At 39.0% G+C, this 18,967-nt stretch overlaps 1 protein-coding gene and 1 long non-coding RNA gene across 12 annotated transcripts in view; one reads left to right on the top strand and one right to left on the bottom strand.

Annotated features, from left to right (window-relative positions):
• Window positions 1–18,967, bottom strand: part of MRTFA (myocardin related transcription factor A) — a 194,201-nt gene that overhangs the window by 52,494 nt on the left and 122,740 nt on the right. The window contains exon 1 of one of the 11 annotated variants that reach the window (XM_070253660.1): window positions 6,726–7,171. The exons of 9 other annotated variants lie outside the window; for them this stretch is intronic. In XM_070253660.1, the coding sequence (XP_070109761.1) occupies window positions 6,726–6,930 (205 nt within the window). In that variant the 5' untranslated portion in view covers window positions 6,931–7,171. Of the gene's footprint in view, window positions 1–6,725; window positions 7,172–18,967 lie in introns of those variants that run through there. One more of the 11 variants, XM_070253661.1, reaches the window with a different exon arrangement.
• LOC138921140 (uncharacterized) overlaps window positions 1–18,967 on the top strand; it is a 45,508-nt gene that overhangs the window by 1,501 nt on the left and 25,040 nt on the right. The gene's annotated exons all lie outside the window — the stretch shown is intronic.

The raw sequence follows: 18,967 nt of genomic DNA on the forward strand, positions 1-18,967 counted from the left end.
TCCTGGGCACAGACATGGCACCACTCATCAGGCCACGCTGAGGCAGAATCCCACGTACCACAACTAGAAGGATCCACAACTAAAATATACAACTATATACTGGGGGGATTTGGGGAGAAAAAGCAGAAAGAAAAAAAAAACTATATTACAGTACTTATTCTTTCTATATCTTTATAATATGGACTTGAAAAACATATAGCACAGTAGAATAATCACGACTGAAATAGTGAGGGAGGCCCAAATCCTCATGCAAATTCTGTAAATACTTGGAAAGTTGGTTTTTCCCCATTAAAGTATTTCAGACTCTCCTGATAGGCTTTTCCTATTTAGCTTCTTGATATTTTTGAAATTAACTTTCAGTGTTTGTAGCAATTAATGACATTTCATCTAATGGACATTTTGAGAAAAAAATAAACAGGTAAATTCTGATTAAAAAATATGTTTAAGTGAAAAATTTTTTTTCCAAGGGAATGATTAGGGAACAGAGAGGTGAACAGAAATTAGAAATTTGGCCAAATGGGTTAAACACACACACAATCTGAAAGTTTGTCAAATATTTATTTGTAAAGTTCTCTACGAATATTTAAAGAAAAAAACAACAACTTCTCAGCCTTAAATCTTAGGTGATATAAAATTTCATCTATTTCAAAAAAAACCTAAAGGAATATTTTAAAATAAATTTTGGTAAAGGCTACAGCAAAATTTTTCTTCTCTGTAGAAGAATGAAATCCATAAAATTAAACTTCATGCAGCAATTGAGGTGTGCAAGATACAAGTCTATCAGCTAAGATTGTTGGAATGTTAAACTTCTCAAGACGGAATCCATAACGGAAAAGCCAGTCTAGCGTAACACGGACGCCCGTTTAACTCCTGTTGGCTCTTCCCACTCCCCATCACCCAGGCACAGTAGAGACATCTCAAAAGTAAATGCATATGGAACTGAAAGGGAGTTCGTGTTGTTAGAAGAACTGCAACTTTGTATTTCCTGAAGTTTGCGTGGTTGAATTTGCAAGTGGAACATTTCATTATGCAGGTTTTGCACAAAATTTTACGAAACAAACCTGCATTAAGTTAAGCAGAACTGAAATCAATGCCTTTTCTGGCCACTTCAGGAATGACTTCCATGTATTTTCCTATCACAGAATCCTTCTTCAACACACACCATGGGTGGAGGGGACATTCCGGCTCCAAAGCTAAAATGAAGTAGAATGCAAAGTGACCAATTACCCGTTTACCACATACCACATTTTCCCAGCATAATCGTGAGTAATGCAGAGGGTGCCACACCTATCAGCAGAAGGCTTATTTTTAAAATGTCCCAGATACTAGCTTGTAGTTCCCCTTCTTCTGCATTTTCAAATCACCCCAGAATTAACATCCCTCCCTAAGAAATCTCATCCTAGTTGTTGCAGAAAAATGCATTAGACTTGTTTGACACACTGTGTGACACAACAGCAAGACCCCTCTTTCTCCGGCTCTTCTGCCTCTCTGGGGCATGAAACAGCCAGAACTACAGCAACAGCTGGGGATCATTAAACGGACAGAAATAGCTTAGGAGACTCCATTGGTGTGAGTGTGGAGAGGAGAGGCTCAGTATCAGATTAATAAAATCAAAAGGGCAAGAGGAAAGGGGGAGGCGGGGTAAGGTGAAGTCTAAGGAGGGTAACATACCCAAATTCCCTTTACACAGCCGAAGGGATGCACTGAAGCAAATGAAGGGACAGGTGACCGCAGCCTAACTTGCCTAGCCCCCATCTGTTCTCAGATGGAAGGTTTAGTCAAATCTAGAAATGTGGGTCAATGAAGACAGGCTGCGGGTGGGCAGGGAGGGGAGTTGAAGCATTTCAAAGGCTAACCCTGGGTCATCCCCACGCTGGAGGAATCACTTAGAGGGTGTGAGTTAGTTCTGGGGCTGTGCTGACAGTAAAAATTAACTCCAAGATGGGGTAGGGGTGAGGGATATGAGAATATATGCCAACCCCTAAATGGACTCAGAGACCAACCCAATCCCAAGGCATCCCCTCAACTGGGGAGGACCAAATGCTGGATGAAATGCAGGCTCTTGGGGCTGTTCACGCCAGAGCACAGCCACGCCTCCAATACTAGCTTGGTAACCTGGCAGGCCTCCGACAGTCAGCACAGGAATGTGCCATCTGCCTGGCCCACTGCTTGAGTGTGTTCAGCACATATCTGAATGCCCTAGAGAAGCTTTACTCAGATCACCCCACGGGAGTGGGCTTGCACATCCTGATCTATGCTTTAAAGTCTGATTAGTCCCAGAATCCTGGGGTACCCTCTCCATCCCCACACTTGCTAGGCTGTCATTTAACATCAAAGCCTCTGCCACTGAGACATTTTCTTTCTAATTAATCTTACTGGACTGCAGTTTCACACAGTTCCCCACCTGCAAGCTTGAAGAGGAAATGATTCGATTGCAGATATTATGACTGTAACTCTCTTTGGCAAGAGTGTTTGGTAACTGTGAGATTGCACGAACTTCAGCTGAACATTTGATGCATCCAATGATTTACTAGAGAAGGCTCCAGGCTGATGGTTGTTCTGAGCAAAAAGCAGCCACTACACTACCCTCTTCTAGAATGGCTTGCTTCTTTTCTAACCCACAAACCTGGCACGAAAATATGCTCATGCATATTTCCAAACTACACCAGTTTTGGCTAAGTAACTGTATTTGAACATGACTTTCTATAATGAGTCCAAAAACCTCACAATAATTGGCTCATTCTGACTATTTTAAGTTAGTATTAAGAAGAGTAGAGGATATACAAAAATGTATAAATCCACTAGAAAGGAGACATATCTATCTCACATACAGTCCATTTTAAGGCTGCATAACATCAAAGTACAGGATATATGTTAACCAAATTACTGTAACTATGATCACTTCTCTGTGTGCAGCCTAGGCGGGAGTAATTGTATCAACTTAGCCGAGCTCACCACTGGCAAGATCAAACCAAGAACGTTTCTTCCCAGTAAGAATCTCATCCATTTCCTACATCAATTTTCCAACATCATATTCTGAATCTAATTCAAGACAATTATGTGAAAAGGCTATTAATACCATTGATATTAATTGTATCTATCAACCTTTAAACAGAGTACATTCTTTAACTAAAATGTAAAAAATTAATGTCATAAATATTTACAATCAATCACTTACTATGTACATCCTTGGTACTAGGTATAACGTAAGAAGTGAGAAGGAAAATAACCCTATACATTTATGAAACATTTTACAAAGCAACTTTCACACGTAAGATCTTATTTGACCCTATGACTTAGGACAGCAGACATTATACCCATTACACAACAAAACTGGTTTGCCAAGCTTAGAGCAACTTAGCCAAGCTCACCACTGGCAAGATCAAACCAAGAACGTCAGGTTCTTGATTATCAGCTCAGTGCTAGAGCACTAACTGCCTACCACAAAAAGGCTTCTGCCCTCAAGGAATTAATCTGACACCTAATGCCTCAGCCAGTGCTTCTCAGATGTACCAAGTTTCGTCCCAGTAAGAATCTCACTCATTTCCTACATCAATTTTCCAACATCATATTCTGAATCTAATTCAAGACAATTATGGGAAAAGGCTATTAATATCATTGACAATTAAAAGATGTGTGTTCCTTCTGAAGGCTAGACTTTTTTTTTTTTTTCAGATTTTTTTTTTTTTTATTTTTTCCCCTTTTTCTCCCCAAAGCCCCCTGGTACATAGTTGTATATTCTTTGTTGTGGGTCCTTTCAGTTGTGGCATGTGGGATGCTGCCTCAGCGTGGTCTGATGAGCAGTGCCATGTCCGCGCCCAGGATTCGAACCAACGAAACACTGGGCCGCCTGCAGCGGAGCGCGCGAACTTAACCACTCGGCCACGGGGCCAGCCCCCTGAAGGCTAGACTTTTAATAAGAGACTGAATAAAACTGAATAGGACAGAGTGCTCAAAATGGGATAAACACCACACTTTGCTTATGGGCACGATACTGCCCTCTAGTGCCAGGAAGCACAGTAACCTCAGGAGACTGAGTCAGCTAAAGCATATTAACCACTTACCATGTATAAATACACTTTGCTATGCACTTTGGAGGGGAAAAAAGAGAAAACACTAAGCCTATCACATACATACAATCATAAAAACTATATAAGCCCCTCAAGAAATTTACAAATATAATGGAGAAGATAAATGTAAAACAAATCACTGTAATCTAAGACAGTGTTGTAATTGCTTTAAGAGTTTGCAGATAATAAATTACTAGAGTACAAAAAGGATTAGGTAAGCTTCGTGGGAGCAGCAGCACATAAGCCATCTTTGAAGGACTTTATAAGCTAGAGATGAACAGCATGAGCCAAGACCTGGAGTTAGGAAATACTACAAGGCTAAGAACATAACTAACACACTCCAATTTAACTGGAGCACCAAGTTTATGAAAGGGCGGAGTAGAAGGTAGCTGGAAAGGCTGGATAAGGTCAGACCGTGAAGAGTATAGAAGTGTGCTATCCAATATGGTAGCCACTTGCCACATATCTGAATCGAAATAAAATTAAGTAAACTTAAAAATTCAGTTTTTCAGTCACTCCAGCCACATTTCAAGTCTCAAGAGCCACATGTGGCTGGCGACCACCATATTGGACAGTACAGATATAGTACTGGGCAGTGCTGTACCAGAAGATGTATTAAACCACAAACCATCAATCTTTCAAGGCTCACTCCTAAAAAATGCAGATCTGATCCTTGCCGAAGTCTATTAATAAGAAAACCAGAGGTCCCAATGTTGTAAGAGGTAAACAAAAAAGTTTGGTCCCTACCCTTCTAGGCATTTCCAACTGTCAACTAAAACAATGAGAAATATGGTCTCCTATAATCCTAAATAATTATTTCTAAACATGTGTGCCAGCTTTTAGAATATTTTTCTTTTTTTATTAGGAAAAAGAAAAGAAAGAACTAAAAAAACTAAGAAGAAAAAGATTATTATTAGGGATTTATCTATAATAATAAAACACAAAACTAAAAAGAGTCATTCCCAGTGGGTTTTCTTTGAGTATTTGAAGGAAGAACTATCTTTATCCCTCAAATACCGGCTCCAGCCCAAAAAGAGTAACATCAGATATCCTTTATACTTTCACTATGTAATACACAATCTATTTCTTTTGTGCAGTTTACAAAATGACAATTACCTTAAAAAATGTATATATATTTGTATAAAACATAATGTGAGTCTTCTCAAGATCCAGTAGACATACAGAATCTAAGTAAAAGGTTCTAAGCACAGCATAAAACCAGAAACACATACAGTCACCTACTTAGAGTAGTTACCTAAAATTACCATTCTGGTCCTACTTATGACGACGAGTCTGCATTTTTATTTCCTACAGGCTCCTGCACCTAAAACAAAGATATTCTTAATGGTCAGATTGGGAATCTGAAACACTACAATCCTCCAGATTACAAAAAGTCAACAGTAGCAGCCCAAAGCTTTGAGTCCTGAGCCATACTGCCTCTCTACCTTCCCTCTAATGTTGCCATGGTGTTTCTTTGACATTAGCTCAGAACACTTCTAGATATTCAAAGAAAACCAACTGCCTCTCAACTAGTTTTTAAAATTATTCTCTTTGCAAACTGGCCACTGATAATCACTCATCTTCTCTTCAGTGGATTCATTCATTGCTGATTCCATAAGCTCGAATCATACCATCAAATATTAGTAAAGTCCCAAAGAGATCTCAAAGATTCAAAAGAAATGTCTAAGTTTTTAGACAAGTAGCATTTACGTAATCAATATTAGAGATTGTATACAAATTCTGATAATGGATAATAGAGGGTTTCCAAGCTAGGAGAGGGAAAATGTTCTTTTCCATTTATATTTGATAGAAGTTAGATAAAGTCTCTATCCCTCTTTTTTTTCATAACCCAAAACTCTTCAGAAAGAATTTTCCTCAAATTTAAAACTGAACTTTTCTGCAACACTCGAATGTGTCCATTCTATTCCCAAAGAATATGTTTCTCCAGCAGCTTCAGACTATAAAAGAGGAATGTTCACAAAGGAAAACTCCTTTATGGGTGTTAACCTAATAAACAGTTTCCTGGTATCTTTCATACACCTGGATGTAAGTCTAATGTAATTCTACAATTACTAAAAAGATTGGTAAGGCCAGTTGAATTGTTCACCTAACAAAACTAACAGGCAATACAAGCAAACAGCCTTCCGAGAGTTATCTTAACATGATATCTTAATGTTATGAGATCTTAGAGGTTATGCATCCCCTTTCAGTGTTTAACAGAATAAACCGAAGTCATCATCAATAGCTTCCTATTTCCTTGTATAGTACCTATGACCAGAGTATGTTTTATTGACAAAACACTGCATTTGACTCACATAAAGGGGAATAATAAGCCCACTTAACTCAAGAAAAGTTTTTTCTTCCTTCTGCCATAATCTAAGTTTTATATACGAGCTCTGCATGGGTGGAAGGAAAGGAATAAGAAAGTGAAACATCCTAAACACTGTCCCATCCAGTCATGAAACACACTCTACAGTGCTACACTCAGTTGTTTATCTGCTGAGTGCTCAACAAGCTTTAATAAAAACCCTGGGAGAATAAACCATGCACAGTCAAAGCTGGGATGGCTACAGAGAAATAGAGACGGGATAAAAGACAGCAGTAAGTTGAGGAGGAAACAAAACCATGCAAATCCCAAAGGGATAATATGCCAACCTTCCCGCAAACTGTGATAAGGGGCCAGGCACACTGCTGAGTAGCTGTCCTTTCCCGGCTTCAGGACAATCCATGAGAGAGGCAGAATCCTGCAGGTGGGGTGATGAATCTCGGTCTCCTCCAGCATGCTGGGGGAGATATGGGCCTCCAAAGGCCAGTGCTGCAATAAACCTGTCTTCCTTCCCTCACTCCTTAAAGAGGCCATTTATTATTTGCTGAAGATCTGATGAGCATTGCTCTTTAAGTTAAAGAGGGTACTTCATTTCTGCAGTGCTAAGGGTTGCAAGAACAGCTAGATCCCAAGTTTACTTAGGGAGTGGGGCACTAAAAGCAGTGACAGCAGAAGGTCAGAATCACTAAGTCTCCTGGAAAACATTTCTTCCTGTCAGCACTGGGCCTCGACACAGACACCTCCCTCCTCTAACCAAATGCCAAAAAGCAGGACTGGGATGATTTCAATGCCTAGAGCTGGAAGAGAAGAGGGTTCCCTTAGAGAAAATGCTCGTAGCAACCAACCAACCTCATTCACCCAAAATAGTAAACAGTTGGTTTCTCTGCTCAGAACCAAAAGGCTTCTGCCAGACAAGCAGTATCACATGACCAGGTTCCCTCTTCTCTCTTCTGCCTCCCTCCCTTCTTGTGTAAAGTCTGAACCAAAGAGGAACAAGGAGCTATAACACTGCACTACTTTATTTCACTTGACATTTGTTTTTAAAATGTTTATAGATGAAAGATACCAAATCGGGAGGAGGGGGAGGCACCAAGGGAAAAACTGAGGAAGAATTTACTTTGAAACAAGCCATATCACAGCATTGAGAAGGGCACCATAAACATAATGGTTAATTGGCAAATGGAGTGAATAGACACTTATAAGCAATTTGCAAATATTTTGCTGACAAAATCTCTAAAAGAAGATACTGCTCAGTATATATTTGACTTTTTCATTTGGAAAGAAAGTCTCTTAAGATGCTGGCTAGTGTTAGAGACAATGTATTGCAACAATAGTGGCAGCCCACCAAAAATTCGCGATTCATACCCTTATCTTGTTGACCTCAACTTACCTCACCATTTGATTAATTATTCCTTAAATGTCATAGTTCCATCATTCAAATCACTGGGTAGGCAATCAGAGCAGCTACACCAACAGACTGAATTGAACAACCTAGTCAGCTAATTAGGGAAACAGCTGCCACCATGACAGTCAACTGGCATTTTCCCTTCATGGGGGTGGTGGTGGATAATAAGGCTGGCAGCAGAGCTGGAGCCAGATGTGCCACCATATTCTTCTCCCCACAAGGTTCTTCAGCATTTGAAAGCTGAGCAAGACATGCAGTGTATAGACATGGAAACAAAAACCTTTATGCTGAGCAATTTATTCCAGTAGGAAAACAGATAAAGTATAAGGATCAACTGTGTCACCGTCATCTGCCACAGCCTCTACCCACAGGGCCAACCAGGGGGCTTTGAAAGTAGAGTCACTCATGCTCATCTATCTCCCTGACATTGTAAGATACTGAATAAATATTTATAAAATGGAAAGGAAAGAAAATGAAAAAGAAAAAACATATCAGAAATCCTTAATTCAAGCAAGATCTTTTTCCAGTAAGACCATGCAGTGATAATTATTTGGCTAGTGTCAGAATACAAATACCATCAACAAATAACTTGCTGGCAAGGATGAGGAGCAACTAGAACTCTCAGACATAAGTGGAGAGAATCCAAAATGATAATGCTACTCTGGGAAACATTTTGGAAGCTTCTTATAATGATAAACTTAGACACTTACTATACAACCCAGTAATCCCATTCCTGAGTATTTAAATGAAGGGAAATGAAAACACGTTCACATAAGGAGCTGTATGTGAATATTCGTAGTAGCTTTATTTTAATTGCCAAAAACTAGAAACAACTCAAATGTCCTTCAATTTGTGAACAAAATAAAAAATTGTGGTACATCCATACAACGGAATACTACTCAGCAATAAAAAATAAAACATAAACTACTGCTACAGGTAACAACATGTACAAACCTCAAAAACATTATGCTAAGTGAAAGAAGACAAACACAACAGGCTACGTACTGAATTATTGTATTTATATGAAAATCAGGACAAGGCAAAACTATAGGGCAGACATAAGATCAGTGGTTGCCAGGAGTTGGGAATGGGGAAGGAAAATGTCTACAAAGAGACACGATGGAAATATTCTATATATCTTTATTGTGGTGGTGATTTACCTTTTATGAAAACTTATTGAATTGTACCCCTAAAAAGGGTGGCCATTATGTAATGTATATAAGTTGATCTCACTTTTTAAAAAAAGCAGGCTACAGAGGCAGAACCTAATAGTAGTTAAGAAAATAGGCTCTAGAAGTTAGACTGCCTGGGTTTAAATCTTGGCTCTACCACTTACTAGCTGTGTGACCCTGAAATACTTAACATCTCTATGCCTCCATTTCCTTATCTTTAAAGTGGGGATAATAGTATTCACTTCATAGGGTTGCTGTCATAAACGAATTAATACACGTAAAGCACTTAGGATAGTGCCTATTTTATAAGAATTCAGTAAATGCAAACTGTTGTCACCACACAATTATTAACACATATATAAACACATCTCTACGCACGGAACACAGTGGAAGGATGGTCACTATCTGGGTGCTGAGAATAGGGTGATTTTATTTTCTCTCTCTCTTCCTTCTGTTTACTGTTTCTTCTAAATTTTCTATATCAAACAACCACTGCCTTTAAAATAAGCAGAAAAAAATTTTTTCTCAAGAAAACGATGAAAGAAAGGGCACTGGGCTAGGACTCAGGAGTCCTGTTTTTCAGCTGTGCTTACTTACTTCTATGACCTCAGGGTGTCATCCTCACCTCTAAAAAGGAGAGGCTGGAGCAAACAAGCTGTCCTCCATCTCTAAAATGGAATGGTTCTCTAAGATTTATGGTGGGACCAGACAAGCTACACCCTTTATTTTGTTTCATTTTTCTATCTATATTGACTATCTGTCTACCATGTGCCAGGCACTGTGACACAGACAGATGAAACACGCAAGTCCCTGCCCTCATGAAGCTTACAATACAGGCTGTTCAAAGAAACAGAGACAGACTTGTACCCAATTATACAATCCATCAGCATGATAAATGCTCTGATGGAAACACAGAGTGGGGGCCTAGCTGAGTTTGGAGGAGTCAGAGAAGACACCTGAGATGAGTCCTGAACAGTTTTTAAAGAGTCAAACCAAAAAGATGGGGAAGAGAATTCCAACCAAAAGGAGAGGAATGTACAAAAGCAAAAGGCGTGAAAATAACAATTTCTTAGGTAATGGAGGATAAAGAGAAAGAGAACTAGAGAAAGGGCACTTTGACAGCAGTGTGGAAATGAAGAGGGTCAAGACCATCAGGAGGGAGACTAGTTAGAAAAAGGGAAATGAGCATTCAGACTGTTGATAATCTCCAGAAATCATATGAGACTGTAAAAGTTTTCTTCTTTTTTTTTTTTTTTTTTGAGGAAGATTAGCTCTGAGCTAACTACTGCCAATCTTCTTCTTTTTGCTGAGGAAGACTGGCCCTGAGCTAACATCCACGCCCATCTTCCTCTACTTTATACATGGGATGCCTACCACAGCATGGCTTTTGCCAAGTGGTGCTATGTCCGCACCCAGGATCTGAACCGTCAAACCCCGGGCCACCAAGAAGCAGAACGTGCGAACTTAACTGCTGTGCCACTGGGCCAGCCCCTAAATGTTTTACTCTTATTCAAATGTCTATATATGCCATGAATGATGGTTAACTTTATTATATAATAAATTATATAATAAGGGATGTACTTTATAATATTTACAAATATAGCATATACTTACAAAAATTTTACAAAAATGTCATTTCACTTCCACTTTCCATGGTTAATTGTACAAACTTGTTCATTCAATAAATATTCACTGACTGTGTGTTATGCACGTGGTAGGTGCTAGACCCAGGCAGTGAACAAATGAACAACCAAAGCAAGCAGGAGAACTAGATTGCTTTTTCTCCTGCCCAAGACCTCTTGAGATCTCCAACCTCTCAGAAGCAGGATAGAGGCAATGTGATATAGTGGCTGAGAACTCTGCACTTGGAACCAGACGGACCTTTGTTCAAATTCTTGCTCTTATCACCAGTCTGGCTTTGGGTAAGTGACTTAACCTTTTTGAGCTTTCACGTCACCTGAAAATGGGAATAACATCATTAAATTCATATGGTTTTAGGATGAATTTAATGAGACAATCTATCAATAATCAGCATATCAGGTATACAGAAAATGTTCAGCAAATGGTTCTTTTTATTTTATTATTCTTTAATTTTAATTTTCCACCTTTAGGACAGCCCATGATCTCCCACTATACAGCACAAAAATACTCACCAAGATAGAAAATAGGGGGAGCAAGGTATAAAAAAAGATCTGTTTAACATTACTAAATTCACATTTTAGTGACTTCACAACTGTTTTCTTATAAAAATGGCATGCTTGGAACTAACATTCCTTTAGGATTTCTCAAACTGTTAGTATCTGCCTACATTACATGACCTAGTACATTAAAGAAAAACCACCACCCAAAATAGAGAGCCAGTCACAATCTCTCCGGGGATTCCTCATTCTGACACTGAGTCATTTAAAGAGCAGAAACAACGCAGAGTACTAAGTAGTCTGAACACAATTGTGGACAGAGTTGCCAGAGCACACTGCAGAACTTTCTGAAACACAAAAGCCAAGACTCTTGCTAATACACAGTACAGCTTGGAGACCTTGAAGCAGAATGGAGCATAGCAGGGATGCTCAGGTTGTTCAGAATCTTCAGTAGCTGCTGGCTTCCCTGTGCATTGATGACAGGATGGAGAATGGCGGAGAGTAGTAGAAAGTTTTCCAACAGGCTATGCCTTTGAGTAATCACGTCTTCCAGGAGAAAAGAGGCACAGCAATGAATATTTCTCAAGGAAAAAAAAAAGGCTGCTGCCTCCCTATAATCACATACTCAAAAATGTTTTAACCATATTTTTAAAACGTTTATTTCTTATAAATGACTTCAAAAACATTAGTGGTCATTTAAAGATTTTGAAGGCAGAACATACAACATAAAAACAAAATGTCTTCTCTGTGACTCCAGACCTTAAGGGCCAAAACTGATTTTACTGAAACTTTCCCCCATAAATTTCCCTTTGCAATGAAACCAGGCAGTGATACTTCAGCCCAAATAGAAGAATTTAAGAAGCAGAGGAGAACCTGGACAGGATTTTCAAGTACAGTCTATAATTTTTTATACTGAAGTAAACGTCTGCACCTGTAAATAAAAAGAATACCACAGTTTCACATCCCTTTTCTTATTAGTGGTCCACATTCTCCCTTATAAAGATTGTCCTCTGTAGATAAGTATCATGCTTCCAGGGAATCCCAGGATCTTTTTGCCTACCTAACACTACAGAGGACACCTTTCTATTACTCTCCTCCATTCTCCATCCTGTCATCAATGCACAGGGAAGCCAGCAGCTACTGAAGATTCTGAACAACCTGAGCATCCCTGCTATGCTCCATTCTGCTTCAAGGTCTCCAGGCTGTACTGTGTATTAGCAAGAGTCTAAAGAAACCACAAAGACAGATTCTTCCCTTTAGGTGCAGGAAAGCTGAGCTAATGAGGCTAGAAATCCATTCATCTGTGCTTCACTATAACTGCTTGTGATAGCCCCATGACATACCACCATATGCCTTTTTTTCAGTGGTCCAGGTATCACCAGCCAAACAAGCTCTTCACATTACAAACTGGCAACAAAATTAGAAGTGCACAGTTCGGGGGGGATAAAACTATCAGATGGTGTCAAATTACTTTTTTTTTCTTTTGAGGAAGATTAGCCCTGAGCTAACATCTGCTGCCAATCCTCCTCTCCTTGCTGAGGAAGACTGGCCCTGAGCTAACATCCGTGCCCATCTTCCTCTACTTTATATGTGGGACATCTACCACAGCATGGCTTGCCAAGAGGTGCCATGTCCGCACCCGGGATCCGAACCAGCGAATCCCGGGCCGCCGAAGCAGAACGTGTGCACCTAACCGCTGGGCCACTGGGCCGGCCCCACATTTCTGCTGGCCATTTCTCATTACTACTTTACTTTCTTTGATTCTTCACATCTTTCCAAGTCAAAAGCTGCTCGCAGAAGTCCTCCAGCACCAGGCTGCTTCCCTTCACTTCTCTTCTCTGAAGCAAGAATTCGGCATATTGACTCTTCTGCAAACGCAGACGTTTTCCCTAGAAATCAGGTTGCCCAGCAGCCACTCACTCAACAGGGTTACATGTTTTGCTTCACAGACATCAATCTCTAGTACACAGAGATACACACAAGCTCCCATCTGAGGACAATACAAACAGGAGAGCCATTTAACTACATGGTGTCCGTAATTTGGGGATCTGACAAGTTTCAGCTCTTTAAGAGAGTGAATTTACCGAGCTCCCTAAAAGGTACTATATGGACATAGTCAACTCCAATTTGGAATGTTTCACAATTTTAAAAAGAGTGATGTCCTTCACTACACATCTTGAGACTCTGACGCTATTCAGCCGAAAAAATTTTTATCAAGTACTACAAAACAGGTATCAACAATTCCCAGGATGCTTTAAAAAATAAACTATCTACAGCTGCATAGCCTACTGGACAGATTCAGTTAAATTTACATGAAAATAACTGTATAGTTTTAAAAGTAAATAGTGAAGTTAAGAGAGTTCAAAGATGGACTGGAGGTGATGAGCCTTCTCTGTAAAAGTTTGTTATTTTAAGAAGACAAATATTATTTTATAACTGAAAATTAATTTTAAAAATTCAAAATCGACCACCACTTGCTTTGTAGTTGGAAAAAAATTAACCTGGATTTTTCAAATTTCTTAAGTCTCAAAATTTCAGACAATCTCAAGATAAATGCTGCTTCTGGTCAGAATTCAGGCCATGGTTCTGAACATATCAATACATCAGCCTTTCTGTTAGGAAACAGTAACTTTTCTGATTAATAAAACTAGGTGAACGGTGAGGAACAATTAAAATTATCTCGAACCCTTATATTTTTATGAAAAACAACACAGAACCAAAAATTATTTTCTGAATCCAGATCTTATATTTAAACTTCATCCCCACAAATTCAAGCAATCAAAACGACAAGGGGAAGCACAGCAAAGCAGGCAATGAAATAAGCAAGAGCCTGGAAAACAGTCTGATCATAACAGAATCCTCAACTCAGAATCTCAACATGTATGACAACAGACATTCCACTCTTTTTAAAATCATGAAACTTTCCAAGTTGGAATTGACTGAGTATCCTATCTTTTAGGAAACTCAGATCTGCCACCTGTTCACGTCCATCATCTTAAAACTCTTGCTCAAAACTTACCTATTCCAAGAAACCTTCCCTAATTAACCTTGAAAACTCAGGGTTTTTTGGGTTTTTTTTATGCTGTACCTTCAGCACAAAACTTCCTCTTATTTTGTAGCATGATGACTACATCTATCTCCAACTGAATGCTAAATTCTTTGAAGAAAAGGATTAGCATCTTGTTTCTTATTTTACTTTGCCACAAAATAAAACAGGACTCTACCCAATGGATACTCAATAAATATTATCAAATACCCCCAGCACCTAGTCCACTATCTTTCAACCAGATGCTAATTACTGAAGTCTTAGTAATGTTACTTATCATCACTGCCAGATCCCAGAAAAAGGGAAGTGGAAAAAGATCATACTCAAATTAGCCCCTAGTACTAATAAGGCCTAGATTGTAGTGGTCTATATTTATGTTAAAACAAAGTTTAAAAAATTATCCATGAGTCTTATCCAAGTTCTTTCATACTGTATCTAGTCAAGAGAACACATGGTTCTAATAGGTGCTTTGAAGTCAAAGGTGTGACCCCTAGCTCCAGCACTTATCAGCTAGGTTCCAGTTTCTCCCTGAGTCAAATTTCACTCAACTTCAAGGATTGTTGTTAGGAATTAAATGAGACAATTATTTTAAGTGCCCACTACAAGGGAGGTAGTCAATACATGGTAGCTATTATTACTGTTAAAACCATGATTAAGCTAAGAAAAATTATTCACAACGTAAGCTATATTACATTAAAGCTCATTATGGCATCAATTCTCTGGTAAAATATCGTATATAAAATATAATCCCTTCTTGAATGTGATCTGCTTACCACTGTGATAAACTTCCCCAGAAAAATTATCTCTGCTGCAAGGTAATTTGCCAAGGATCTGGCAAAGAAGGATTTGCCCAGATGCAAAGACATATTCCCAAGCAAAGCTCGGTTTTATGAAACATTTTCACATTAACAGAGATGTCTTAGAATCTGAATGCCCAGCTTTTTACTGTTAATGAACTGTTGTATACATCCCCTGATCCCATACAATCTATGTCTCACTGACATTTCAAGATGCGGCTGCAGTGTTCAAAGAGGCTGAGCTTTCATACGGCTTATTCATCAAACTGTTAAGAATCCTAATTAAAGTCCCGACTGGAGAGAGATAAAAGTAACAAGAAGCTATCACTTCACACCCATTAGACCAGTCAAAAATTTAAGAGTTTATAACACTACTTAGTAGAGAGGCAGGGAATAAGGTACTCTCATATCTGGCTTTGGAAATGTAAAGTGTTACACTCTTTTAAAAAGCAATTTGGCTACAACATCTATTGAACTTAAAAATACACACTCTCCTTAACTCCTCAGTTCCACTCCTAAGAATATACACCATAGAAATATAAAAATAAAACATACGTTAAAAGGATGTTTATTGCAGCATTTTTTATAACGGGGATGATGAATCATGACTTTGCTACTTCGTCAACTGCCGTTCCCCTATACCATGTCTCTAAAACTAATGACCCCTCCAATTATCATCCCCTTCACAGCTTAAGCAGAGTTAAGAACCACAGCAGGTAGGCACTAGTAGCAAAAAGCTAACCCAATGCACTAGCTACTAGCAAGCACAAGTGACATGCAAAAAAATTTACTCTATAAAATATAATGAGGAAACATTGTTGAATACACTATTATTTCAGTTCTATAATGCCCAAATACAATAAATACTGATCATGCTTATTATGGTTGGAGAGTTCTGAGTAGGACAGATGATGGCCTCCACTAGCATCCTGTTGAAAGCCACTGTGCACCCAAAGGGAAGCATTCTAATCTTAGAAACGAAATTCTTACGTTACAGAAAAGTGTTCCTAAATCTCACTTAGTGTGGAAAGAACCTATTACTAACCTTCCTCCACCTTAAAGAAACTTCCAGTTGAGAGACATCTTTGTATCTAAAGGTAGGGCCAGAGGTTCCCGAATGAATGGAAGGCATTCCATCCATAGAAAGTGGGAGTATGCATAAATCAATCTTATTGGGAATAAACAAACCCATTTTTTTCACACTCCATTTTTAAGATTTTGTTATTTACTTAATCAAATGGGAAACTAAACTGTCCTCAATTGCTACTAAGAGAAACACTTATTTTCCATAGAAGCCACTATGTTAATCTTAATAACAGCATATGTGCCAGGTACTGTTCTTTGTGCTTTACACATATCACTCCTTTAATCCTCACAAAACCCCAGTGGTTCTCAACCCAGGGCAATTCTGGTAAGGCCAGGATGTAAACCCAGCAGTTAGGCTCTGGAACCCTCACTCATATCCATTATACTATGCGGCCTCTCTCTACCAACTGTAACAAAAGTCCATCAGTTCCTCGAATGTGGTTACTCCACACCTCCAGGTCTTCACACTGTTCTCTCTGCTGGAACATCCTTCAAATCATAGTTTAAACATCCATTTCTCTGTGAGGCTTTCCTGCAATGTTCCCTAGAATTGTTTGGATTCCCCTGCTCTGTTCTCCCATGGCATTCTGAATTTCAAGTCATAACTCCCATTCTATTTTATTATAATTACTTATCTGCCTTCACCAATAAATTTAGGCTGCACAAGGCCAGGGATCATGTCTATCTTCTTCACTACTGTATCCCTAGCACCTGGCACAGGCCCTGGGATATATGAGGGGCTGAGTGAGTAACTTCACATGGTACCAGTACCATGAAGCCTTTCCTAAACTTCCAAAAGTAATTCATTGGGGCTGGCCTGGTAGTGCAACAGGTAAGTTCGCACATTCTGCTTCGGCGACCCGGGGTTTGCTTGTTCAGATCGCAGATGCGGACACGGCACTGCCTGGCAAGCCATGCTGTGGTAGGCATCCCACATATAAAATGGAGGAAGATGGGCACGGATGTTAGCTCAGAGCCAGTCTTCCTCAGCAAAAAGAGGAGGATTGGCAGCAGATGTTAGCTCAGGGCTAATCTTCCTCAAAAAAAAAAAAGTAATTCATTGTTTCTCTAAGAACTCTGCTCATTTGGCACATATTTTATGCTTCATATTTTGTTATATATCTATTAAAAAGGATATATAAACATATCCTTTCCCTGTATGCTTGTGAAAAACAGATATAATATCTTATACATTTATGCAACCTTTGAAGCAACTTTCATAAATTTAGCACTTAAAAAAATTATTGTGTAGAAGGGACTGCTGTATTATTTCTTATTATTTCTGTCTGTAAATCTACAATTATCTCAATAAAAATTTCAATTTACACAGTAATTATTGAAAGAAATGGATTAATAAATAATTACTCAGCTTAAAATGACTCCCCACTATCTAGTGAAGGCCAAGCTCTCCAATTTAACATGCAGAGTCCTCAATAATCCAGCTCCTTATTACCTATCAACCCAATCTTCTCTTTCAACTATCCCATACTTCCTATTCCAATCAAGGTGAAAACCTTATTCTACCTCACATACCACACCTGGTCTAGTTTCCGGGTCTGGCCTTAGGATAGTCTTTCCCACCTGAACACCATCTGATTCACCCTCCCCTCCTTGACTCCTTACCTATCCAAATTGCACTTCTCCATTGTGACGTTTTCCTGACCTCATTTACCTCTTTTCTTGGGATCTTATTATCCTTTGTAACCCTTGTATTCTCCAAGAAGAATATAAATTTCCTGGGCCTCACAATCATTCCTTCTGCTTCTCAGGAATCCCCCCAGAGTACCTACCAGAGTGTTAAGTATATAATCAATAAATAATAAACACTTGCTGATTTTTTAAGGCCTCACATAGCCTTGCACATTATCAACCCTCAATCATCCATGCTAAGAGTAGAGCCACTGCACAGAAAGACAACTTGCTAGATGAGACCAACTCTTTTAGGGCGGGCAAGAATACCTACATTTGTATTAAGTACTGCATGCTTGTTTCCAATTTTCCAGGAAGTCACAAAGCTGCCACAAATGGTCTAACTGCACAATTCCTCCCTTGTCAGGGACCAGAGCCTGCTCAGCTTATCATTCCACACTGGCGAACAACTATATAACTTTTCCTCATCTGTGACACAAAGATAAAAATAAGCAGAGGTAGTCATATTCTAAACATTTGCTGGTTCACACCTTCTCCTAATAGGGAGATTATTGTTTGGGCACAAAAGATCATCCATTCTAACTCTTACTGGGCAAATATCTTGTTTGTATCAACAAAGTGCTTTTGTAAATAGAACATAGTGACAATATCAATAAGAATTTGAAAGAGAGAATTGCCAAAGAAAATCTCTATGATGATCTACTCTTAGGATAATCCAGAATTGATAAAAAGCCAAATTCTTCCCATAGTCCACAGAGATTTGCCTCGGCTCAGCAGACAGCTATTTTCCCTAAGTGAGAATTTCTAAACTCCTAAAACTCTTTCTGGTTAGCTGCTCTTTCTTATCAACTGGTCAAAGTTTTCTTATAACAACACACTACACAACTGAAAAGCTAAGTTTTTTAGCCTGAATTTTTGTTTATACCTGGTAGAAGCTACAACTTTCTCCCAGAGAGATTTCAAAATGCCTACGCTTATCTCCAGAAAACTGTTTAAATACTTTCAGTAACCTAATGGCAACAGCTTTGCTACTAAAAAATTTCCCAACATCTTCCTGTTTTGGCAGGCCCTGCTGAAATCCCCCTCCCCATAAGGGGGAATTTGAGTAAAAACACTGCCAGCTTCAAGTTCCCTTAGGCAAATTTCCAGCCCCAGTGCAAGGCCATGAGGTTAAACATTTCTCAATGACGCAGGCTCCCGCAGAGGGAGGAATAAGGAAAATATCAAAACTTATTCTTCCCAGCGCAGTAAATCAAGAGACAGTGGCCAAGTCCTAA

This window comes from Equus caballus, chromosome 28 (assembly GCF_041296265.1).
Source record: "Equus caballus isolate H_3958 breed thoroughbred chromosome 28, TB-T2T, whole genome shotgun sequence".
NCBI classification, from domain to species: domain Eukaryota; kingdom Metazoa; phylum Chordata; class Mammalia; order Perissodactyla; family Equidae; genus Equus; species Equus caballus.